We start from the raw sequence: 25,039 nt of genomic DNA, 5'->3' as shown, positions 1-25,039 counted from the left end.
TCTCTCCCTCTCTCCCTCTCTCCCTCTCTCTCTCTCTGCCTCCAGATCAGGATGTAGCTCTCAGCTACTGCTCCAGTGCCTTCCTGCAGGCTACCATGCTCCCTGCCGTGATGACAATGGAATAAATCTCTGGAACTGTAAACAATCCTTCAACTAAATGTTGTTAATCCCAGCAGAAGCAGGCGGATTTCTGAGTTTGGTCTACAAAATGAGTTCCAGGGCAGTCAGGGCTACACAGAGAAACCCTGTCTCGAAAAACCAAAAAAAAGAGTTGCTGTATTAGATTAGTCAGCATTCTCAAGAGTCACAGAACGTATGGGTAGCCTCTATGTAAAGAAATTTGTTGATGACTTACAGTCTGCAGTCCAACTCCCAACAATGGTCAGCAGCAGCTGTGAATGGAAGTCCAAGGATTTAGCAGTTGCTCAGTCCCGCAAGGCTAGCAGGCAAAGGAGGGAGAGAGTAAATCTTCCTTCTTCCAATGTCTCCAGCAGAAGGTGTGGCCCAGATTAAAGGTGTATGCTACCACACCTTTAATCCTGGATGACCTTGAACTCTGAGGTCTTCCGGTCTTAATCTTCTGGAATTCATAGCCACTATGCCTCAAGATCTCCATGCCAAGATCCAGGTCAGAAACTTGTATTTCTCAGCCTCCAGATTAGGATCACAGGTGAGCTTTCCAATTATGGATTGTAGTTCATTCCAGACATAGTCAAGTTGACAACCAGAAATAGCCACTACAATTGCCTTGGTCATGATGTCTCTTCACAGCAACAGAACACTGACCGAGACAAATGCCCTGGGGTTAGAGTTACAGAGAGCTTTGAGCTGCCTTGTGGGTGCTGGGAATGGAACCTGGAACCTCCAGAGAGCAGAAAGTGCCCTCAACTATCACACCTTCCTTATTTGATATTTAAAATTCAGGATATATACAGAATATAAATGATGAAAAGAGATTAACTTAAAACTTTGTGATCCACAATTATTAGAATAATAGTCCTAAATTTTTTAACGTTGAAAAGACTTGTTCCTAATATAAAAAGTAATCTATGTGCTAGAAAACAAACAAACAAAAAACCAAAGAGCCATGCATAGTGGCTCAGAGACATGTTAGGCATTACTAGCTCATACCTGTAATCTTGGCATTCTACAAGAAAAGGCAGGTAGATCATGAGTCTGAGACTGACTTGGGCTACATAATGAAACTCTTAACAAGTCTTAACACAGCCTCCTCCTTGATGAAAGATAGCATAAAGTAATATAGTTTAAAAAAATGACTCCCAATATTGAATTTATTTCCTTCTCATTTCTTCATTTTTTTTTCTTTTTAAAATAACATCTTTATTGATTCTCTGGAAATTTCACATCACGAGTTCCAATCATACTCACGTCCCTGTCCTTCCATGTGGCCCCCATCCTTTTGACCCCTCAAAAAAGAGTGAAAATAAAAGTAAGAAGAAAGGAAGGAAGGAAGGAAGGAAGGAAGGAAGGAAGGAAGGAAGGAAGGAAGGGAGGAAGAAAAGGAAAGGAAAGGAAAGGAAAGGAAAGGAAAGGAAAGGAAAGGAAAGGAAAGGAAGTCATTTGCATTATCTATATACTCACTGGAGCATGCTCACACTCTCAGTGGCCGCTGATTAAAGCTGAGTCTTCCCATCCTGTTCGTGCACCAGAGGTTATCAATTATGGAGAGCCACACACCAGTATACCCAGAACACTTCTTGTGAGTTCTCCTTGGTGGCTTCCTGTCTAGGCTGTTTATTTGTTTGTTTGTTTTTTGTTTCTTTGTTTTGTTTTGTTTTGTTTTTGTGGGGACAGGGTCTGGCTAGAGAGAGGGCTCACAGAAGCCTTCCATGTCCCTCCCTCTCACTGTGTACCCACAGCGCATCCATATCACAGCAAAAGCAGCTTTCTTGTTTTCTACAGCACAGACCAGAAACATGGCTCCCAGCTGCAGCGGGACCACAGACCCAGACAAGGGCCTTGGAAGAGCCTGGACCACGGATCTCAACATGGTCTCAGGTGGCCTGAGCATCATGCCCCAGCAGCAGCAGCAGCAGCAGCAGCAGCAGCAGCAGCAGCAGCAGCAGCAGCAGCAGGGCCTATGGATGCCACCACAGTTTTGAGTGGCAGCACAGACCACGGACATCTGCCAGGCCATCGGTGGCAGCATGGGCCATGGACATCAACGCAGACCCTGCTTCTTCTCATTTCTATCCTAGAGGTGGTAATATATCACAGGGTACTCTGTAGCTCTGCTGTGATTGCCTTTGGGGATGAATCTAAAGGCTCATGCCTGTGGTCTCTACCACTGCCCTAGTCCTGGCCCTGAGACGCTGGATTCGCCGCTGGATTAGAAGTTTGGTATTTACCCATTTTCTACTTGGTTAACAACAAGGTAGCATGCACTCACATATGTTCATATATCTTTTTCTTAGGATAAACTCAAAATGCATAGACATCTATTTTGAAGTTATGACATATATTGCCAGTTTGTCCTTAGGGTCTTGTATGGCCAGCTGTGAGCAAGAACCTCTGCCTGTACAACCTTACCAGCGGTTAATGATTTTGCCTATAGTTTTGCTGTTTCCTTCTGGAATATAATTTATCTTCTCATGTCGTAAGCATTCAGGGCTGTATAGAAACCAGGCTCCTCTTCCCAAGTCAAGACTTTCATTACCTGTTTGCTGTGCATGTTAGAAGGAAATCTGGGGTTTGTATTACCTGCCCTATTTTGCAAAAGGAAGAGCGTGTCTGGCAGAGCTCCCTGTTGGTTGCTAAATGTAGGGTGGCACATGCCTTTAATCACAGCACGCAAACACTAGGGGTTAGGGGTGGGTGTCTTGACTTCAAGGTCATCCTCAGATATGTAGCAAGTTTGAGGTCAGTCTGAGAGTCATAATGACCCTGGTAGAGTGGGGAGCAATCAAGCAAGCAAGCAAGAAGCAAGCAAGCAAGCAAGCAAGCAAGCAAGCAAGCAAGAGAAAAAGGAAGAAAAGGGACAGGGCAGAGAGTTCAGTCAGGAAAGCGGTGAGCCTAAGGGCCTGAGTGTGGGTCTCCAGAACTCACGTAAAAAGCAGGGCATGGCTGCACACATCTGTAATCCCAGAGCTGGAAGGGCAGAGACAAAAAAGTCCATGGAGCTCAGAAGCCAGCAGCCTGGCCTATTCTGGGAACCCCAGTCTCAGTGGGTGGCCCTGTATTTAAAAAAAATGTAGGCAGCTCCTGAGAATACCTGAGGTTGACCTCTGGCCTCCATGTGCTATGTATCTCACACATACTCACTCACACACACATACACCCATACACACACACACTCATACACATACTCATACTCACACACTCACACTCATACACTTACACACACTCATACACACACACACACTCGCACACACTCGCACAGACTCACACAGGTACACACACACCTGAAAATAGAAATATCTATTTCAGGATGGAGAGATGGCTCAGTCTGTGACACTGACTGCTCTTTCAGAGGTCCTGATTTCAAATCCCAGAAACCACATGGTGTCTCACAACCACCTGTAATGAGATCTGATGCCCTCTTCTGGTGTGTCTGAAGACAGCTATAGTGTACACATATACATAAAATTGATAAATAAATCTTAAAAAAAAAAAAGAAAAGAAATACCTATGTAGCAGAAGAAGCAGCACAAATGTCCAAAAGCACGTAGAAATGTTTTCAACCTCATTGATATTTAAGGAACATATATTATAAAATCAGTATCTGTGATCATGTTATAAGATGTAAACTCAGCACTATGCTTTTTATACATCAGACTGGCAAGAATCAAAGCATCTGACAGCACCGAACATTAGTGGGCATGTGTGTGATGTGAACTCACAAAGGGTGGCCTGAGTGCATATTTGTTGACCACTTGGCAGACAAGATGCCTTCAGTTTAGCATCTCTGCTCCTAAGGATGTGACCTGGAGAGACTCTTGCAAATGTGCACAGGAGACACGGACCAGAATGATAGCAGTAGGATGGTTTCTGAAAAGAAAACTAAAACAAAACATATGAGATGGCAGCGGAGAGGAATGTGAAGAACTCATTAATGAGTGAATCTCACCAACATGATTTTGACTACAAAGCAAAAAGTTATAGGAGAATCATGAAGCCCTGTGTCCCTCATACAAAATAGAGGGATGAGCAGAAACAAAGAGTACATAGATATCATTGGTGCACACAGCATTGATGCACACATAAAAGTAAAAACAGGGGCTGGAGATGCAGCTCAGTGGAGCTGGTGGGGGGGGGCTGTAAGTGAGGAGAGGGTGGAAAAGGAGAAAGGTGAGGGAGAAGAAAAGAGAGAAAAGGAAATGGTGTCTTAGTTAACATTTCTATTGCTGTGATGAGACACTATGACCCAGGAAACTTATAAAAGAGTTTATTTGGGCTTATGGAATCAGAGAGTGAGTCCAAGACTATCATGGCAGGGAGCATGGTAGGCAGGCAGACAGACATAGTGTTGGAGTAGAAGCTGGGAGCTCACATCTTGATCTACAAGCATGAAACAGAGAGACACTCAACTGGCATGGACTTTGGAAACCTCAAAGCTAGCCCCGGTGACACACTTCCTCCAATAAGGCCACACCTCCTAATCCTTCCCAAACAGTTCCACCAACTGGAGAGCAGCTATTCAAGCCTATGAGCTTATGGGGGACCATTCTCATCTGAATCACTGCAACCAGAGAGCGGGCTCAGCAGAAGAAGGTGCTGGTCACCAAGCTTGATTACCAACACGGGGATAGGAAAGGACTGACTTCCACAACTTGTCCTCTGACTTCTGTGGGTACAAACCACGGCATGACTTCCCCGCTCCACCAATAAATAAAATGTAATTTTTGAAAGTCAAAGGAAGAACAAAAGAGCAGAAGGATGAATAGGAGACAGTTCAAGACAGTAGTTGGCGTTGTAGGCTTGGCAAGGAGAAAGGGTTAGGGAGAAAGTCATGGTGAAGTTCAACAGTTGGGAGAGTTCTATTGCACAAGCTGGGCAGTGGGCACAAGGCACGCACACTTACAGACACACACACAAACACACACAGACACAGACACACACACACACACACATTGGGGATGGCCGGCAGGGGCCAGAAGCCTAAAAGAACACAGTACATGTGGAAACCTCTAGACCAGTGGTTCTCAACCTTCCTAATGCTGTGACCCTTCAATACAGTTCCTCATGTTGTGATGACCCCCCCAACCATAAAATTATTTCATTGTTACTTCATGATTATAGTTTTGCTAATGTTATAAATTGTAATGTAGCCAGGCAGTAGCGGCACACATCCTTAATCCCAGCACATGGGTGGTAGAGGCAGATGGATCTCTGTGAGTTCAAGGCCAGCCTAGACTAAAGAGTTCCAAGACAGGCAGGAATACACAGAAAACCCTGCCTTGAAAAACCAAACCAAACCAAAATGAATCATAGAGTAAATATCTGATATGCAGGATATCTGATGTGCAACCCCTGTGAAGAATCCTTTGACTCCCCAAAGGGTCAAACACCTACAGGTTGAGAATCACTGTTCTAGACAATTATTGTTTCTTGATAAAAGGAGTGGCAAAGAAATCCTAATATATGTTCTATATAAGGCACATCTATTTGTCACCAGGCCCTATCTACACACAGGGCACACAGACAAGCATCAGCTTCTGCCCTTGAATTTACATTCAAGGCAGACAGTGTGGCCAGCATCATGGTCGAGGCTCACACAGGGACATTAGAAGGGTGTGCCAGAGGCCCAAACCCAGAACTATAGTCTCTGGGAGAAGGCACAGAAGTGGATTGCAGATGAGTAGCGGGTATCCTGCTGCAGACCTACGTTGATAATGATAACGCTGGGAAACAAGCCTACAGCCTTCAACATGCCAGGTGGTCACTCCTTACTGACTTCTACCCTGCAGCCCAGAGGCCGGCTTTTAAGGAGGGAATATAGGTTGAATGAGATTCTAGGGTGGTGTACTAATCCAAAATGATTGGTGTCCTTACAAGCAGAGGAAGGGCCATGCCACAGAGCCATGCATACAGGAAAGACTGAAGATCCTGCAGTAAGGAGGCCATTGTGAGACAAAGGGAGAGGGTCAGAAGAAACCCAGGTTACCAAAACCTCTATCTTGAACTTCTCTCCTGCAGAACTATGAGGCAACAATTTCTGGTGTTGAAGCCATACATCTTCCACTGCCAGGCAGCAAACATCCTTTGAGTGCCCTGAATATCAAAGGGGTTTTTCAGGTCACACAGCACATCTGCCTTGACACTGCCAAAGCCAGAAAGTGGCTGTCTTTCTCCCTCTCACCCTCCTCAGACACAGGACGAAGCACTTTCCCTAGACATGTACTTGAGCCATGAGAAGACAGCTGCAGCTGCACAGGATCCCACTGGGACAGGAGTGGCAGCCACGGGAGCTGCGTATTGTTCCCTGGAGCTGTGGCAGTGCTGGGTGGGTGGTGGCATCTAGAGTGGCAGAGGCACAACAACCTCTGTGAAATAGTTTTGGTCTGTAGTTCCAGGCCTGTCACTGCCTCCGTGGAACTCAAACCCAGATCTCTACTCTCTAATGGTTGTTCATAAAGTTTTAAACATTTATATGAATTGCATGGTTCATATAAGTTAAGATGTTTCTATTTGAAGTGCACAGTCTGATGAGTCTTGACAAATCACCACACTTGTATATTTACAACCACAACCAAGATATAGAGCATCCCCATTATCCAAAAATTGTCTTGTGCCTTCTTTTAGCCGATCTTTCTCCACTCTCTGTCTAGACAACCTCTGATATATTTTTGGTTGCTGTAGGTTAGTTTGGCTTGTTTTAGAACTTCATATAAATAGAAGCCTAACATATATACTGTTACTAATGGCCTATTTAATTCGGCGTAACGTTTATTTTTTGATTTCTGAGACAGGTTTTCTCTATGTAGCTTTGGATGTCCTGAAGCTAGTTTTGTAGACCAGGCTGGCCTTGAACTCATAGAGCTGCACCAGCCTCTGCCTCCTGAGTTCTGAGAATAAAGGTGTGCGCCACCATAGCCCAGTGTAGTTTAATATTCATCCATCTTATTTATCCCACGTAATGGCCGCATAGTGTTCCATTGTATACTTATCACAATCTGCACATCTCCTTGTCTGCGGATGAGGACTTGAGTTGTCCTAGTTAGTTTCTGTCTTCTGTGAGGAATGCTGCTATGGATTCCTGCCAGTATTCTAGGTAGCTCCCTTCCGGTATAAATCACGCAGTCTTTGCTTTGGTTGTTTGCTAGGTCTGTGAGCCATGGTCACAAAGGATGTGGCGTCTATTGGTTGGAACTGGTCATACAAGAATGGAAGTGGGGTAGTGAGACGGGTCAGAGACAATTGCTGTGTGCCCTGCCAGGAAAACAGTGGAATGATCCCACCGTGAGCTTTGGAGTGATGTGACCTGGTTAACTTTTAAGAGAGCTTTTAGTGGCAGAGCAGAAAGGCTAAGTTGGAGTGTGTGAGATTGGTACTCAGACCAAATAAGATGCTATCTGGGGCAGGGTGATGTAACAATCCAAATAAGAAATTGTGAAGCTGTGATCCAAGGCGATGCTTGAATTTGGAATTCAGGAACAGACTCCGAGCTGGGACATGGGAAAATGTGACCAGGATCTAAAGTTAAATGGGGGCAGCCATGTGTGAGGGAGGTTTCTAGGAGAGCACTCAGAGAGCAAGCTGACCACAGCTAGATCAGGAGCTGAGGAAGTGAACTGTTTCCAGTGTCACAGAGCAAAGAGAGAAGGAAATAGGGAGTGAATCCTTAGAACCTGAGTGCCTCGGAGCTGTAGAGTTGCAGGTGAGCAGAGAGGGAATTTCCTTCCTATGTTCCCTTCCTTCTGTTTTGAGCAGAAGTAGGAACAGTCATGTTTGTTAATTATGGATCCCACAGTAAGAGACCCAGAGTTGGTCAGTATTCAGTCTGAGGTCCATTATCCTAAGTCTGTTTTCTATTCTAGCCTCTTGGCTTCCACATCTTAAACACTGGCTTTTTCTTTCAGTTTTAACTCTACCTGTAGTTAGTGAGCACCTACTATGGTTTGGACATCTACCAAGTCCTAGATGGACCCTTAGCCAGTCCTTGGGTTTCAGCTTGAAACTGCTTATCACAGTTTAATGCTGAGACTCACGGCCCTGGAAATCCTGATTCAGTAGGTCAGGCTCTCGCATCTAAAATAAGACAAAGGAACAGTAGGTCCAGTAAACAATGCAGACGGCTCTGGTACACAGTCATGCGAGGCAGATGAATAACACATTGTTTCTTGTATCTTATTTAATTTTCTCTCTCTTCCTGGCAGACTGGCCTCATTAGCTGAGCTCATAATCAAGTGGGTAAACACATACATGCCCATGAGTAAATGACAGGGCTTTGGATGGGGAGGACTCTATCTAATTATTCAATTCTTTCAGTGTTTACTATGTCCCTAGGAAGTGAAAGCCAAGGGCTGGCAAGGTTCAAGAGCTCCAAGTCAAGAGACTGTAAAGACCTCATCTGCACGTCTAGAGCATATGGTGCATACAGGTCCAAATCTTATTAGTTCCTGGGGAAGTGAAGGGTTTATTTGGGTTGTGTATCCCAGGTCACAATCCATTGATTGAAGACAAGGCAGGAACTTGGAGGCAGAAACTAAAGCAGAGGCCATGGATGAATACTGCTTACTAGCTTGCTCCCCTGTTCTTCCTTGGTTTGCTATCTATCTTAGGTACCCCAGGGCCACCTGCCCAAGCTTTGCTCCTCCCACAGTGGACTGGATCATATATCAATCAAGAAAACATCTCACAGACTTGTCCACAGGCAATTTGATGGAGGTATTTTCTCCCTTCCTCCCTCTCTTTCTTTTTTCCTTTCTTCCTTCCCTTTCTTTCCTTTTGCTTTTTTTTTTTTTTTCCCAAACAGGGTTTCTCTGTGGCCCTGGCTGTCCTAGAACTCACTCTGTAGACCAGGCTGGCTTCAAACTCAGATCCTCCTGCCTCTGCCTCCCGAGTGCTGGAATTAAAAGTGCGCACCATCACTTGGATGGAATTATTTTCTTTTTTTTTTTAAGATTTATTTATTTATTTATTTATTTATTTAATGAGTGTACCCTGTAGCTGTCTTCAGACACTCCAGAAGAGGGCATCAGATTTTTGTTACAGATGGTTGTGAGCCACCATGTGGTTGCTGGGATTTGAACTCAGGACCTTTGGAAGAGCAGTCGGTGCTCTTACCCGCTGAGCCATCTCACCAGCCTCTGGAATTATTTTCTTAATTGAGGTTCCTTTTTTTCCAGATGACTCTAGTTTGTGTCAAGTTGACAAAGCAAACAACAACAGCAACAACACAACCAACCAGGACACCAGGTATGACCTCTCTACCATTAAGGTGCATCTCCAGCCCCCAGTTTTTTGATACAGAGTCTCATTATGGAGTTCAGGCAGGTTTGAATTCCCTATATAGCCCAGTTAGCCTTGGATTTTCAACCTTCTCGCCTCAGACCTCTCAGTACTGGAATTACTGGCATGTGCCACCACACCCAACCTTGACTAAATTGATGACTAATACTTCCCCCAGAGAAATTCAGAATTTAGGCCAAGAGATAAACCTGTTTCCTCTGGTTGGTTGGGTAATTGTGGGAGCTCGCTCCTGCAAAGTCAGAGGCACTGGGCCTGCCTCTGTGTGCAGATGAAGCAAGCATCGATGTGAGAAAGGCAGACAGGAGGGAGCACCCAGGCTGGCTTTACGAGCCTTGTTTCCCAATCCTGCTCAGGATCCACGGAAAGCCTGCCTTCCCTGTTCTGGATTATACCCCACCTATCATAGACCTTTTGTTTTGGGGTAACCCAGAACAAAACAAAACCCTTCTGATATAGATGCATGATTTAGATTCTCCTGTCTTCACATAGAAATGGCCAGTTGAAGTGCAGATTGGGAGATGAAGGACAAGAGGGGAGAGCTGACAGCTCTTCTCAGAGGAGGATGGGGGTGGGTGTGGTGCTTTGAGTTGGGAGTGACAGGAAGATGTGCGCTTTCCTCCTAGACAGCTGGGCTACAAGGACGGAAGGTGAAGACGGGAACATAAATAGTCACATGAGCCAGGGGACCACAGAATGTTTCCAATGACAAGTCACAGGTTTCTACAGACCACAAGAGGAGTGAGCCATAGTTCACAGGAGGTTTGAGAGGAATGGCAAGTTTTGAGAACAGCCACTTCCCCAGTATATGCCCGATCTAGCCACAGATCAGAGATAGCCAGAGCACTCAGCATCCTGTTCCTAATGGTGAAAGCGGTGGCAGCCACACCTCCTACAACCTAGCTGCCCTGCCTATCCACTCTTAAAATACAGTCAAAGCAACTGTATAAATCGCTGAGATGTACAGCTCAGTGGTAGAGAGCTGCCTGGCGCACGCACACACACACACACACACACACACACACACACACACAGAGCTTCTAATTTTGTTTTCTCTGACTAGAAATGGGGGAAGTTGAAGGAAAATGGATTGATGCAGCACTGAATGTGGGAACTGACCCAGGAGAATGAGGCAGAGAGTAGGAAAACAAATCTAGAGGGGACCCCAGGCATGTGGGGGGTGAAATAAAGAACATTGTGGGGTAGGGATGGGGGCAGAGTGGGAGGGGCACAGACTGGAATGAAGAACTTGAGCCACAGAAGGTTGAGTCTCTGCCTGGAACTTTTTTTTTTTTTTTTAAGTAAGGCTTGAGGTGGGAACATTTAAGGCTTGCCTGAAGTACATATATGGGGATGGACAGACCTTCTCATCCTATAAACCATCTCCCACCTATTCAATCAAACCAGAAACCCAGAGCTCTCTTCTCTTCTGGCCTCCTCTCTTGAACTTAGCTGTTCATTAGACCCCTTTGATTGTCTCTCCCAAATGGCTCCTGATTGTAACTGCTATTGGCTGAAAAACCTCAAAGTTGCTTACAACATTTTCATCTCTGTCCCTCAAGCTCACTCCCCTTTAAGCTGGGGATCAGACTAGGTCACTCCTTGTCTCCTGGGCCGACTATGTCACTCCTTGTCTCCTCGAGGCTTTCCGCCTTCGGGCACACTTGCCCAGAAGACAAGACCTTTCCTAACTCAGCTCCTCTTTCCCTCTCCAGCTGCCTTTCTTCTTTCCCAAAGGCGAGCGCTCTATTTATAGTTCCTGAAGACCATGAGCATCCCCTGCTCCTGTGCGTTTGTTTAGTCACAGAGTTCCGGTGACTAGAAGTCCTTGAGGGACCTTCCTTGTCCTTTCCCCGTTCTTACTTTTGCAGGATTCCTTATATTTGCAGAGACATGAGCATCCTCGTTCCCTTCCAAAGGAGACTTCAGTGTCAGTGTCGGTGTCTAAGCAGCCTTGTGTGTGCTCTTGGCATAGAACTCACCAAGGCCTGAAAACTCTTGAGGGAAGAAACTGTTTCTTTCATTCAGCAAACACAGAGCTTGGGGCTGGAGAGATGGCTCAACAATTAATGAAGCATTTGTGGCTCTTCCAAGAAGATCAGGGTTCAGTTCCAGGTCCCTACATCAGATGGCTCACAACCGTCTGTCACTCACTCCTGCTCCAGTTGATCTGATTTTCCTGGCTCCCGCAGACACCTGGGCTCATGGGCACATACCCATGTGCAGCCACACACGCATACCTACACATCATTTAAAATAATAAAAATAATTCTTAAAAAAAAAATCCCCCAGGCTTAAGATAAAGTTGAACCAGAGAACACGCCCAGGGATGCTATAGAAGGAAATAAAGCAGGGGTATGTGCTGACGGTAGAAGTGAGGTGGAGCGTCGTGAGTCAGGGGCCCAAGTCCTGAACAGGAGTGTTTACTAGCTGTTTTATAAGACACAGCTGTCAACAGAGAAATTGCCCTGTTAACTGCTCAGCTGTCCCACAGCCCTAAACTCCACCCCTGTCCAAAGGATTAATTACATTTAAGTGATCCCACCCTCTCTTTGCCTGCCAGGGACCCAGCAGCAGACTGAAGTCTGAACAGCTCCAGGAGCAAGGGTTGAGAGGCCCTGTCAGAAACCCAAACCCATAGAAGTTGCTAAGAGGCCCTGAGACTGCTTTTTATGGTCTGGGCAATGCGATTGTTTAAAGGTGCTGCCAACATTTGGACATGGGGGGTTTTACATTAAAATCTAGCTATCTGAAGATTCCGATGAGAAACCCAAAGGTCTGGTGTATTCAACACTGACCAGAGCTGACCTTACACAGGGAACTTGCTTTCTGCAAACTTGAGCTTCCTCCACTCTGAACTGCTTATGTGACGTGAACTCCATTCATTCCCATTACCTGCTGGCTGCCTGCCTGATTCCACTCGGCAGGGACTCCAGTATCCATGATGTATTATGGAAAATAGAAGTTCAAGACAGGTACTAGGCCCATAAAGAACAGAAAAGAAGGTCCTAGAGACACTGTTCAGTAGTTATCAACACTCACGACTCTTGTAGAGGGCCAGGATTCTGCTCTGAGCACCCACATCGGGAGCCCAATCATTTTCTACTGTAGTTCCAGAAGATCTGATGCCCTTTTCTGGACTCCAGTGGCACCAGGTACACATGTGGTGCACATGCATGCATGCATGAACACACACACACATAGGAGAGAGAGAGAGAGGAGGGGGAGAGAGGGAGGGAGAGAGATCCTAGGAAAGGAAGAACAGTTCCCAGACGTCTTGGCGTCTTGGTGTTCCCCAGTGCCAGTATCTGACCACAAAACACCTCCACCATAACCCATTTTCTTTAGATAAATCACAGTGCAATCAGCTAAGCAAAGGCAACGAGTTCCAAGGGAATGGGAGGGTGACAGCAACAAGAAAAGCAAGATGGGACCCAGATATAGCTCTCTCTTGTGAGACTATGCCAGGGCCTTGCAAACACAGAAGTGGATGCTCACAGTCAGCTATTGGATGGATCACACGGCCCCCAATGGAGGAGCTAGAGAAAGTACCCAAGGAGCTAAAGGGATCTGCAACCCTGTAGGTGGAACAACATTATGAACTAACCAGTACCCCGGAGCTCTTGACTCTAGCTGCATATGTATCAGAAGATGGCCTAGTCGGCCAGCCATCACTGGAAAGAGAGGCCCATTGGACATGCAAACTTTATATGCCCCAGTACAGGGGAATGCCAGGGCCAAAAAGTGGGAGTGGGTGAGTAGGGGAGTGGGGGGGAGGGTATGGGGGACTTTTGGGATAGCATTGGAAATGTAAATGAGGAAAAAACCTAATAAAAATATTTTTAAAAAAGTGTAAAGAAAAGTCAGTCAGTCAGCCGGCCTTCATAGTTTGTCAGAATGAATATACCAGGTAAGAAAGAACCTGTCCTGTGAAAGAAAGAACAACGTGACTTAGGATGATTAAAGTTGAGTTCAGGAATGAGGTAAGGACTAGGAGACATGAGCAGTGTATGTAGACATCTGAGTTCTTCATCAATGTAATGACATAAATGTGACATTAAGATGGAAGAAAAAAAAAAAGAAAAGCAAGATGGTGATATGTTTAAACGACACAGCCTCAGATGAGCAGTTCTGGCATGAAGATGGGATGTAAATGATAAGTTGTGAAGTGTTAGAGTCTTGCTGACCACACGTCCTGACCAGGAGCACACCAGGGGAGAGATACTAAGCATCTGTCCAAACAGATGCGGAGTCGAAAGGACCCTCAGAGGAAACCCAGGACATTCCGGGAAAGAAAGGCTACAAGTGTCCAGGGTTCTAGAGTGCTGGGGGGGAGAGCGACTGAGAACTCTACAAGAATTAGTTTGGGAAAGGTTTAATGTTTGACCATTTACATAATTTTATTATTGCTGTTGTTGTTATTATTATTATATTGATTTTTTTGAGATAGAATCCCATAATGTAACCCAGGCTATCCAGGAGCTCTCTGTGTAGCCCAGGCTATCCAGGAACTTTCTATGTAGCCTTATGTAGCCCAGGTTGGCCTCAAACTCATGATCCTCCTGCCTCAGGCTCTCATGAGCTTGGGTTACTATCACGTACCACCATATCCACCAATTTATATTTTGGTATAGTACAGATTGGGCCTGGTGACTAACTTTAACTGTGTCAGAAAGAGAAGAAAATAGACTCCCAAGGAGGTGCCATTTGAGCCATGTGATTTTACTGTTAGTGGTAGCAATGATCATCTTACCTGGGGCCTGGTGCATACTTGGCCAGTTTAGTATACTGCTAACTATACACTCACAAGCAAATTCTCAAGGTCCGGTGGGCAGTGTGCAGTTAAGAGCCCAGCATCATGGGGCTTGTGCCTGACTTGAGTTACCTAGAATGTAATTTTCACATATAGGGTCCTCACTTTCCATTATTATGAGATGAAAATTATTGAATTTCTTCTATTCTAAGATGTGTCGCAGGTATCTTAGAGGAGGAGAGCCCAAATCAGCGCCACATAGGAAACTCTCACACATTACCAAGTGTGGCTGCCAGTTTGAGATACTGCCTTCCCTCCACCTGGCCTCTGCGTAGCTTCTGGATGCTGACCCCAAGGAAATACTTCCCAGAAGAATTTTGCCTCAGGAAGCTGGCTCCTTATTGACCACAGCTGATTTTTCAGCCCAACCTAACCACCATCCATTATCCCAGTAAAAACTAGTTTCTAATCTTCCTAATTCTTTGCCCCTTTAATGTAGTTCCTCACGTTGTGGTGATCCCCCAACCATAAAATTATTTTTGTTGCTACTTCATAACTGTAATTTTGCTACTGTTATGAATCGTCATGCAAATATTGTCGTGGTTTTAGGCAAACACTGATAAAGGCTTGTTTGATCCCCCAAAGGGTCATGACCCACAGGTTGAGAAGCACTGCGCAATAAAGCGAAGTTTAGCTACGGTGGTACTGGTCTCTTGTTAACCACAGCTGATTCTTCGGCCTCAGCTGACCAAAAACCACACACAGATTCTTAAGACATATCACATAAACAGTCCTAACTAGAGTCTTTGTTTCCCTCTGAAGCCTCACAAGCCCAGTCCCCATTAAGCTCCGAGCACTAACGAGGATGTTTCCAGCCCAAAGTTCCATACACCCCCCACAGTCCTCAGCAAAACGACAGGGCCGTGGCTGTCCCCAGGAAGAGCCCATTTCTGCGTAGTTTGCTTTGTCGCTGTGAGAAAACACCACAGCTTAGGGAGGGACCGATTTATTCGGCTTACAGGTTACAACCTATTAGTTAGGGAAACCCAGGCAGGAACCTGGAGGCAGGAACTGGAGCAGACAGAATAGCAAACCTTGGCTTGCCCAGCTTGTTTTCATACACAGCCCAGGATCACTTGCCTATGGTTTGCGCAACCACAGCGGGCTGGGCGTTCCCGCATCCATCAATCACTAGTCAGAAAAATGCTCCACAGACTCCCCATAGGCCCAGTCTGAAGAAGGCAACTCCCTGATTGACTGTCCTTCCCAGAGGATGTCATCTCATGTTGAGTTGACAAAAAGCAACCAGTACGTGTTTATCCCATTACCGGCTCCTGTTCTCCCCTCCCCCTCTCCTTAGACCTCTTCCTCCCGCTCTCTACTTTCAGGTTCTCCATACATCTGTTAGGTTTCAAGAGTTCTCATGTCCAGAAATGTTAGTCTCATATCACCCCCTGAGGGACTAGAGGATTCCAGGTGGTTAGATAACATTCCCTAGGGACTTGTGAAATGGACTCCCATCTGTCCTCCAAACGGAGTCATTTCCCTCACTTCACCTCTGGCAAGAAGGGACACATAGTTCTCCATTGACTTACCCGAGATGGCTATCAGCATATCAAAGTCTACGCTGGCCTCCAGGCTCCTAGGTTTCTAGTCACAAATATGCATTTAGCAGGTCACATTAGCATCCGGGTCCCTCTCACCTCTGCATCGACCTTAAACTACAACAGGCCTGCTTTCAGTTCGCAGGCTCCCCTCCTTCCAGATACCCGGAACTTTCCCCCTCCTGCCTCCCCACCCCTCTCTCCAGTCCCACTTTCTCTCACGGATAGCCCTGTCCAGGCTGGTTCTTTTTCTCTCTGCTCTGGACTCTTCCAGATCCTTCTGGATATTCTTTTACTCTTCAATTAAAACCTTTGCTGTTAGTTATGGAGAAGCCATTCCTGTGACATCTTTACAGTGATCCTCATACACAGTATCCAGGGACAGCTACATGACCATAAAAATCTGAATGTACATTCTGCCTATGAGAGAAAATATTGTATTTGTCTTTATGAATCTAGATTATTCCAGACTGTATCCCTGAGCAAGTATCTGTGGAGTAGGATGTCTAGTCCTTTGGGCATAAGCCAAGGATGTTATAGTTGGGCATATGGTAGATTTATTTTTAGCTTTTTGAGAATTCTCCACATTGATTTCCAGAGTGGTTTGCAACCTCCCCAACAGTGAGCCAGAGTTCTCCTTTCTCCACATCCTTTTCTACATTTGTTGCTTTGTTGACCTTAGCCACTCTAACTAAGATCTCAGAGTTGTTCTGATTTGCATTTTCCTGACTGACAAGGATAGTGAATATTTTATTATTATTATTATTATTTATTTGGTTTTTCTTAGCCTTTTTTATTTATTCCTTTGAGAATTCTCTGTTCAGATCCATGGTTTACTTTTTTTTAACTCTTTGTTTTCTGAGTTCTTTATATACTAAAGATCTTAAGCCTCTGCCAGACGTTTAACTAACAGATGGCAAAGATTCGCTCCTATTCTGTGGGCTTCCTCTTTACTTGGTTGTTTCTTTAGCTGTACAGGAGCCGTTCTGGCTCTTTTATAGTGTGTGTGTGTGTTGGGGCTGAAGAGATGGCTGAATGCTTAAGAGCACTTGTTCCTTTGGAGGACCTGAGTTCGGTTCCCAGCACCAGCATCAAGCTGCTCGTAGCTCCAGCTTCAGGGATTCTCTCTCATCTGGCCACCGTGGAGACAAGAGCACAGGTGTAGATATTTACATAGACAAACACACATATATTAGAAAACCAATAAAAATTAGTGTGTGAGTGTGGACCCGAATGTGCCACTGCATGTGTGGAGGTCAGTGCATGCCCTCCATCGTTGGTGCTTTCTTTCTGCTATAGAATCCAGGGCTAAGCTCAGGTTTGCGAGCCTTTTCCCTTTGAGCCAGTATACTGACCCTGGATGCTTTACCCCTCCTTTTTTTTTTGTTGTTGTTACAGATTATAGATACTATTCTCCCTTCTATAGGTTGTCTCTTTACATAGATTTTAAAAATCTTTGAAATAAAAAGTGCTATGTAGAAGCTTTTTTTGGGGGAGCAGGTTTATGGTATATGCATGTGTCTGTGTTCAGGTGTGGAGCAAGCACCTGTGGTAGAGAGGTAGATGTTGGGTGTCTTCCCGAGTTTTGGACATCTCTGTCAAAGCTTTGGTGGTGTTAGTGTGTGCTTATCATTCTGATTCTTAGTGCTACCCAATGCTCTCCCTGCCTGGTTTTATGCCAGCAGCACAGGGTTTTTGTTACTATGTCTATGGTTTTTAAGACAGGATGTCACTATGTAGCCTACACTGGCCTCATAGTTAACATATACTCCTGCAGTTGAATTTTTATTTGATCCCCACCACAAATGCCATTTTTAAGGGTCTTGCAATAGAATGATGAAACACTGACACAATAAATTATTACACATGCTGTTTAGTTATCACAAATCATCAATGCACTTCGATGTAGTATAACTGGCTAATTCTCTTGGTAAAGTTACAATCCTTGAAAAGATTAGCCTGATGAGTTGATACATTTGAGGACATTGAGCATTTAACTATGTAGTTAGTAGCTATCAAGAGGACCTATTGTCTATCATAGACATGTAAAACTCAACTAAAAACGTGAATTCAAGTTTCTAAGGAAAGAAGAAACATATATAATGTTTGTGTATTCTCTGAAAAGTTTCAGCATTTCCCTGGTACTTTCTCAATGTGGAGAAGAGATCAAGGTATAGGTGGAGGTTACCAAAAATAGCATGTGGTAACTGTCTAATACAGGCAAATGATCAAAGGTTATGTAGACTTTAGATAGCAAATGTGAGCTGGCTGAGGCCTGACCTTTGATTAACCTGTAAAGAAGACAGTAGTGCAATGACTATCAACCAACACTTACAGGATGATTTCTATGTGGCACTGTGTCAACTGGACTGTTCTAGCAGATCGGGGCTGTTATTTTTAAGTGGGAAAGCTAGACGATAACCCCAGAAGTTTACCTCTAGGTTTTCATAGCCACTGGGTTAAAACATTCCACTTATGCATTTTTACGGATACTCCCATACTTTCAAAGGTGATTTTAATGTAATTTAGCTATTGCACTTTCAGGAAATGGTCTCTGATTATATCAAAAGATGCATGTAGGAGCAATTTCCAAATTATTAAGCGGTGGAATCAATAAGCAATAGGTTAGTTATCAAAGGTGCCTTCACACATCTCCTGCTCTCAGTTTCGCTAAACTGCTCCCAGACCTCTATAGACTGCTGCCAAAGCTGCTTTAAAGAGTACTTCTTCCTTTTAGACCCGAGGGAGGAGTGAGGCAGGCCACCTGACTTCCTTCCTTCTCAGGGCGTCTGCGCGGTCGGCCTCCTAGCAACCCGTGCATCCCGCCTAACGACGCCTGTGCACCGCGGTTGGCTGTCGCAGTGGCCGTGCACCTCCCGCGGGCGGTGCTGCCGGAAGCCCCTCCCGGGGCCGCGGCTCGGTGGCTGGTGGCCGCGGCTGTCACTCCGGGGCGTTTTCCCCGGCCGGCGCTCAGCTGGGGCGGAGGAAGAGGCGGCCAGGGCCTGCCGAGCCGTTGCAGTCTTCGCGGCTGCTATGCCCAGGGAGCGCAGCGCTCTCCGCAGCTCCGCGCAGCCCTAGAGGCAGCCGAGCGCCCGCCGACGCCACCCGGATCCCCGGTGCCACCGCTACCCCGGTCCCGCAGCTCCCGCGGATCCTCCGGCGCTGCCTGTGAGGCCAGGAGGAGGCAAGATGAAGATGACGGTGGATTTTGAGGAGTGTCTGAAGGACTCGCCCCGCTTCAGGTAACCGCCGTGTCTCCTAGTGCCTCCCGGAGCTGTCTATCCTGGCGGCGGGGCGTGAGAGCCGGTCTTGGGGAGCGGCCGCTGACCCCAGGATCACTCGTCGACCCGGGGAGCAATCGCTAGCCCCGGTAGCGCCCACCGGCTGCTGGAGCATCGTCTGATCTGGGAATACCCTCCAGCCGCCGGCAGCACCCACCGATCCAGGGTGCACCGTCGGCTCCAGGGTACACCCGCAGATCTGAGTGCACCGCCCACCCCGGGAGCACCAGCCAGCCCCTGGAGTACCCGGGCCCGCAGTCCGCGCCTTCCGACGGGGCGGGCCGCAGCCTTTTGCCTGCAGTCCGAGGCGTGGCCGAGAGGGGACGTCGCCTCCTCAGCCCTGGCTCGCCGCCGCTTCTCCGGGAGCCAGGGCACCGCCGAATCCCTAAAGTCGCGTCCCGCTCTAGCGCTCTTCCTCTCCCTTTCCTTCCGCTGCGCGTCGGCGCCCACCTCCCCACCCCCTCTGCGCGCAAGCTTTCTGGGCATCTTTGCGGGTCACTTAGTTCCTCTTCCCGCTACTCCGCCGCCTCGGGTTCGGGAGGAGAGGGCAGCGCTGGAGGCAGATTCGATGGAGTCGGGACTGGGGGGCTTTGAACCACCTATTCTAGTTACCCTTGACCGCCACGGTCTGCTCTGCTTTCGGTCGAAGCTTTTGGAAGAGGTGCAGGGCTGAGTGGGCGAAGACAGCATTTCTGTTTTGAGAACGGAAGTAGGAGGGCCCCGAAGATTGCATTTGTTCCTCTTCCCGCGGCCTGGAGAGCCCTGGATCACAGTTGGATGCTCCCAGTGGATCTGTCACAAAACTGATGTGGTGGCATTTTGGATTCACATGGGCTGGCCAGCCTTCCACGTGAGAGGCGGCAGCACTGAGGGGGTCCAGAATCTGTGTTCTTCCCTTTTTGAGTATTTGCGAGCAAACTCTTGGTTTGGAGAATGGAGCTTTTCTAGGTTGTGTTTTACACTGTGCTGGATAGGGCTGGCCTGAGGCCTAAATAAGACCTTAAAACTTGTTACATAGTGACATTTCTCGAAAGCTTCCTCTGAGCTTTGGCTTGTGTGTATGGTGTGTGTGTGTGTGTGTGTGTGTGTACGCGCGTGTGCGCGCGTCCACCGAGCTCCCTGCCAGGCGCGCATTGTAAATTCTTGCACCCTCCGGGAACTGACTGTTCTCAGCCTTCTGACTGTTAATTTGGCATCCCATGCTCCTCTCCAAGAAGAGGAAGGAGAAGAAGTGCAGAGGGAGGAACTTGGAGGAAATTTAAGGACACGTTGGCTTTGCCTTTTGCTTCTTTCTAGGGGCAAGTTTTATTTGAAGTTCGAGCTTGCTAACAAAACCCGGCTCTGGACTTAATTTCCTTACTGTTGATGCCATCCGATTTTGACAGTTTTATGTCCTGGGTGAATTGAAGGGCCCCCAGTGACACAAACAGATTGTTTAGGGCAGCCTTTGGACGCGTACTTTATTCTCTGGGCAGCAAATGAAGTAATTTTAAAACAATACCGTAGAAAGTTTTGCTTATTGTGAAAATTTTTGCTTCTGTGATTTCAGCTGTTTATATTTGTGTGTATCTCTGTGTGTGTGTGTGTGCGCGTGCGCGTGTGTCGTGCACGGCGCGTGTGCGCATGCTAGAGGTAGTCATTGGGTGTCTTCCTCAATTGCTTCTCACCTGACTGACTTTTGAGCCGTCTCCCACTGAACCCTGGGCTTGCTGATTTGGCTAGACTGGCTGGCCAGCAGTACTTAGGGATTCTCCCATCGTTGTCTCCCCTGCTCTGGGATTATAGGTATGGTGATGCTCCCGGGTCTTTTTAAACATATGTTTTGGGGAAATCAAACCCAGTTACTTAGGTTTATGTGGCAAGCAGTAACAACTGAGACATCTCCCCATCCATCAAGCTGTGTGTCTTCATGCCAAGTAACCACAGTGTTTTTCTTTGTTCTCTCCTGGTTTTGGATAAATTTGATTTGAAAAAAAGAAAGAAAGAACAAGTCAAGTTAAGGGAAGAGCCTTGAGCAGGCTTCTATTCTAGCCTTTGCTGTTGGTCACACGCCATGTGACACTTTAATTTTTAAAGTAACCCTTGAATATGAGTTAAGAATTAGAGATACCAGGTTGTATGGTGTAATAAGGTGAACTTTTTTTTTGTTCAACTTGGTTATGATATTTGCTCTATTTTAAGAAGGCAGAGAGTTCTAGGATTTTTAAGCTTCTGGCATTCCAATTATTGTCAGCCGAAAACTGGGCACAGACACCATAGCTCCAAGAGCTCCCGCATCGTGTATTTATTTAGGGGCCTAGATTAGATTCACAATAGAGAACAGTGCCAAGAAATTGACACCCCATTGTTCACATTCTCAATAATTGTAACTTTCCATGGCTCTGCCACTGTATAGATTTGTAGTATTTGTTCACATGGACGGAGTTGATTTAAGGGACTAGGTGGATTTTGAGTGCTGTATTGAAGCATATCAAAATAGAGAGTCTGTGAGCTGTGGGAATGAGTGACAGATGCCTATAAGCCTATCTACTTCAGAGGGTGAGGCAGGGGGATTGTGAATTGGAGGCTAGCCTGGATAGCTAACAAGAGCTCTGTCACTTGGGCTGAGGTTGCTTAGTGGGTAGAGCATTGACTGTGCAGTCACTGGGGGTTGGAGTATGAATCCCCAGCACGCTTGTAACTGCTGGGCTGGTAATATCAGCCCTCAGGAGGCAGAGGTGGATCATCTGGAGCGAGTTGGCTAGCTAGGTTAACAAGCTGGCTTCCTAGACATGGAATCAGAGTGCTCTGGGATCATATGGAGAGGGATGGAGGAGCATCCACCTCTGGCCTCTATATATGCATACACATGTGTGCTTGGACCGCCCCCCCCCCCATATAAATACAAATACGCACATGCATACCATGCACATAGACAAACGCAAACAAAACAAAACTTTGTTATTTGCTGTTACCAAGAAAACTAAGGAAAACAAGAAATTCTGAGGGCTGGTCTTTGACTTTAATTTCTTAACCCTCAGCCCCCTTATTCACTTTGGGACTGGAGAGACAGCTCAGCTGTTAAGAGCACTGGCTGCTCTTCAAGTGGACCTGGGTTGGATTCCTACCACCTACGTGCCCACTCAGACTGTCTGTAACTTCAGTTCCAGGGATCCAATGCCCTCTTCTGGGCACAAGGCACACATGTGGTGCACAGACACACATGCAGGTAAAACATACATACACATAAAGCAGTAACAAAATTAAGGGGAAAAATCAGAACAGAAGCTGTGGAGCCCACATTAAATTTTATACTATCAGTATTGACTTTATGTATTTATCTACCGCCAAATATGCAAATTTTAACTGTTTAGAAGTTTATTGAGTTGTGTAGACTTTGAGCCAATTCATTGATGTTTTTATTTATTTACATAATAAATGAAGCTTATCAAATAAAAAAAATTCTTCAGGCAAATCTTAAGGCATTTAACTATGGCATTTTCATGTAACTGCCTTGGGTGCTATAGATTTAATACCAAACTCAGATTTTGCTGAAGAGAAGAATCATCACTATTCAAGGTTAAAGCATTCATTTTCCAACTGTCAAACTGATGAGGAAGTAGGAGGGGTTTGACTGGAGTAGGGAGAAAAGGATGTTGCCGTTGAAACGCCACTTTTGATCATTTGAATAAACTCAGTGCTTTCTCCTGCATTCCAGGGCTGGGCATTCTGGATTTTGCTAGTGGATTGGAAGACACATTTCATTGTGTAACTTTGGGTTCTATTTTTAGTTTTTAAAAATATCAGTTTAAAAACTTAAAGGTCAAAATCTTGTTATAAAAGTCTTGAAGAATGTAAATGTATCTAAGTGCACTTTTTTTTTTTTTCTAGAGGGAATGTTTGGGAGGCAGAGACATTTTAATTAGTATTTACTGAAGTTTGAATTTGGGCTGGAGCTATAAGTAGTCCTTTGTTTGAATTTTCAGGACTTGTAATCCAAATCATTTCTAAGCTGGGGGTGTTGGATCATCCCTACAGCCCCAGTACCAGGGTGCCACAGGCAGAAAGCTTGTGAGTCGGAGGCTACCTAGGGCGATAGGGTGATACTTTTGTTTGTTTGTTTTGGGTGGTTTTTTTTTTTTTTTTTGAGACAAAGTTTCTCCTGTGTGTAGCTGTGGCTGTCCTGGAACTCACATAGTATACAATGCTGGCCTTGAACTCAGAGATCCACCTGCCTCTGCTTCCCCAGGGTGGGCATTAAAGACATACACCACACCACCTGGCATAGAATAAAGACTTTTAACAGGATGCTTCCGATGAGAAGTTTTAGTGGGTGAAACACATTGCAACAAAACACAGCTGTGTACAGAGTGAAATTGGTCTCAGTCCTGGCTGATTTGCCATTTTATATCCCTTCTTTTAACAGACAAACTCCTTGACAACTGGTACCTTCTACAGTAAAAATAGAGTGGGCAGAAGGATAACAGGAAATGTGCTTTTATCTTAGAAGTGGTAGAATGAAATTAACATGTACCAAAGTCATGAGTCCTTGATATTTCTTATTGCTGTTTCTAATTTTTCATTCAATTCAATCAATTTAAGTTGACAGAAATATATGCAAGTTTTTCTGGTGTGCCAGACCTTATTCTGGATCTTTTCATAGCTAATGTATTTTGTGAAGTAGAATTATTACTTTTATTATTTTTTTCAGGCAGAGTCTCATTGTGTAGCTCAGACTGAAATTCTATGCTCCTGCTTTCCATGTGCTGGGATTACAGGAGCGCACCACCATACCTGGCTAAAACTCGGGAGCATCCTTACTACAAAACTTAAAAAATGTTAACACTAGACATTAGTGTTAAATGCATCAAATATTAAAAAGTAGCTGAATATTTTGACTTTGTTAATAGTGTAGACTATTGTGGGACTGTTGTTGGCAGTTCTTCCTCAGCAGCCTGCGTAGAATGTCCTGGTCTGGAGGAGAGGTGGCCAGCAAGAAGGAAACTTCCAGTACAGTTAGAGCTTGATTTCTGTATTGTGACTGGGGTGTGTTCTACCTTATATTTGGAGGTGAATCTCTCACTGAACCTGAAGCTTATGGATTTGGCTAGGGTGGCTGGCTGGCTGATGAGCCCCAGGCATTTGGCTGCCCTTATCCTCCTGGTTACAGATAGCTTGTCTGCATGCCACCTTTACTTTAGTATTAGGGATCCGAACTCAGGTCCTTATGCATTTGCAGGTGGCGGTTACTAACCGGGCCATGGCCCCAGCCCTGAACAATCCACGTTTTAATATTTGTCCTCCCAAGTAGTATGGTGAAAGAAATCTCCTGTTATCCTTCTCTATTCAGCTGGGATGTAAATTCCTCCTTTCCCAGTGTGTGTTTACAGTGAATGCTGCTTAGCTGTCCTAACTGTCAGATGGACGGGGTAGTATTATAGTGCCTGTGGTCAAGCAGCCTTTATTTTACTTATTAGTGGCCCAGAGTGTGCAGGAATAGTGGAAATCTAGAAATGCCAAAAAGAAACCGTAAAGTGCTTCATTTATGTGAAAAGGCAAAACTTCTCCACGAGGAGAGAAAGGAAGTATCTCATGCTGAGCTTGCTAAGCTGCGTGGTAGCACGTGTGAGTGTGAACTGTCCTCAGACGCTCATGCTGAGCTTGCTGAGCTGCATGGTAGCACGTGTGAGTGTGAACTGTCCTCAGACGCTCATGCTGAGCTTGCTAAGCTGTGTGGTAGCATGTGTGAGTGTGAACTGTCCTCAGACGCTCATGCTGAGCTTGCTAAGATTTGTGGTAGCACGTGTGAGTGTGAACTGTCCTCAGACTCTCATGCTAAGATGCGTGGTAGCACGTGTGAGTGTGACCTGTCCTCAGACGCTCATGCTGAGCTTGCTGAGCTGCGTGGTAGCACGTGTGAGTGTGAACTGTCCTCAGACGCTCATGCTGAGCTTGCTAAGCTGCGTGGTAGCACGTGTGAGTGTGAACTGTCC

The 25,039-nt window shown here is 45.8% G+C and overlaps 1 protein-coding gene across 9 annotated transcripts in view; it reads left to right on the top strand.

Annotated features, from left to right (window-relative positions):
* The first annotated feature begins 18,602 nt into the window (after positions 1–18,602).
* Acap2 (ArfGAP with coiled-coil, ankyrin repeat and PH domains 2) overlaps positions 18,603–25,039 on the top strand; it is a 105,847-nt gene continuing 99,410 nt past the window's right edge. For 3 of the 9 annotated variants that reach the window (XM_029470654.1, XM_021184603.2, XM_029470655.1), the window contains exon 1: positions 18,723–19,028. In XM_029470654.1, the coding sequence (XP_029326514.1) occupies positions 18,976–19,028 (53 nt within the window). In that variant the 5' untranslated portion in view covers positions 18,723–18,975. Of the gene's footprint in view, positions 19,029–25,039 lie in introns of all 9 variants that reach the window. The other 6 variants (XR_003835142.1, XM_029470651.1, XM_029470652.1 and 3 more) reach the window with 4 other exon arrangements.

This window comes from Mus caroli, chromosome 16 (genome assembly GCF_900094665.2).
Source record: "Mus caroli chromosome 16, CAROLI_EIJ_v1.1, whole genome shotgun sequence".
NCBI classification, from domain to species: Eukaryota; Metazoa; Chordata; class Mammalia; order Rodentia; family Muridae; genus Mus; species Mus caroli.
Note: the sequence above shows the minus strand (reverse complement) of the source record. Positions and strands in the feature narration are given on the sequence as shown.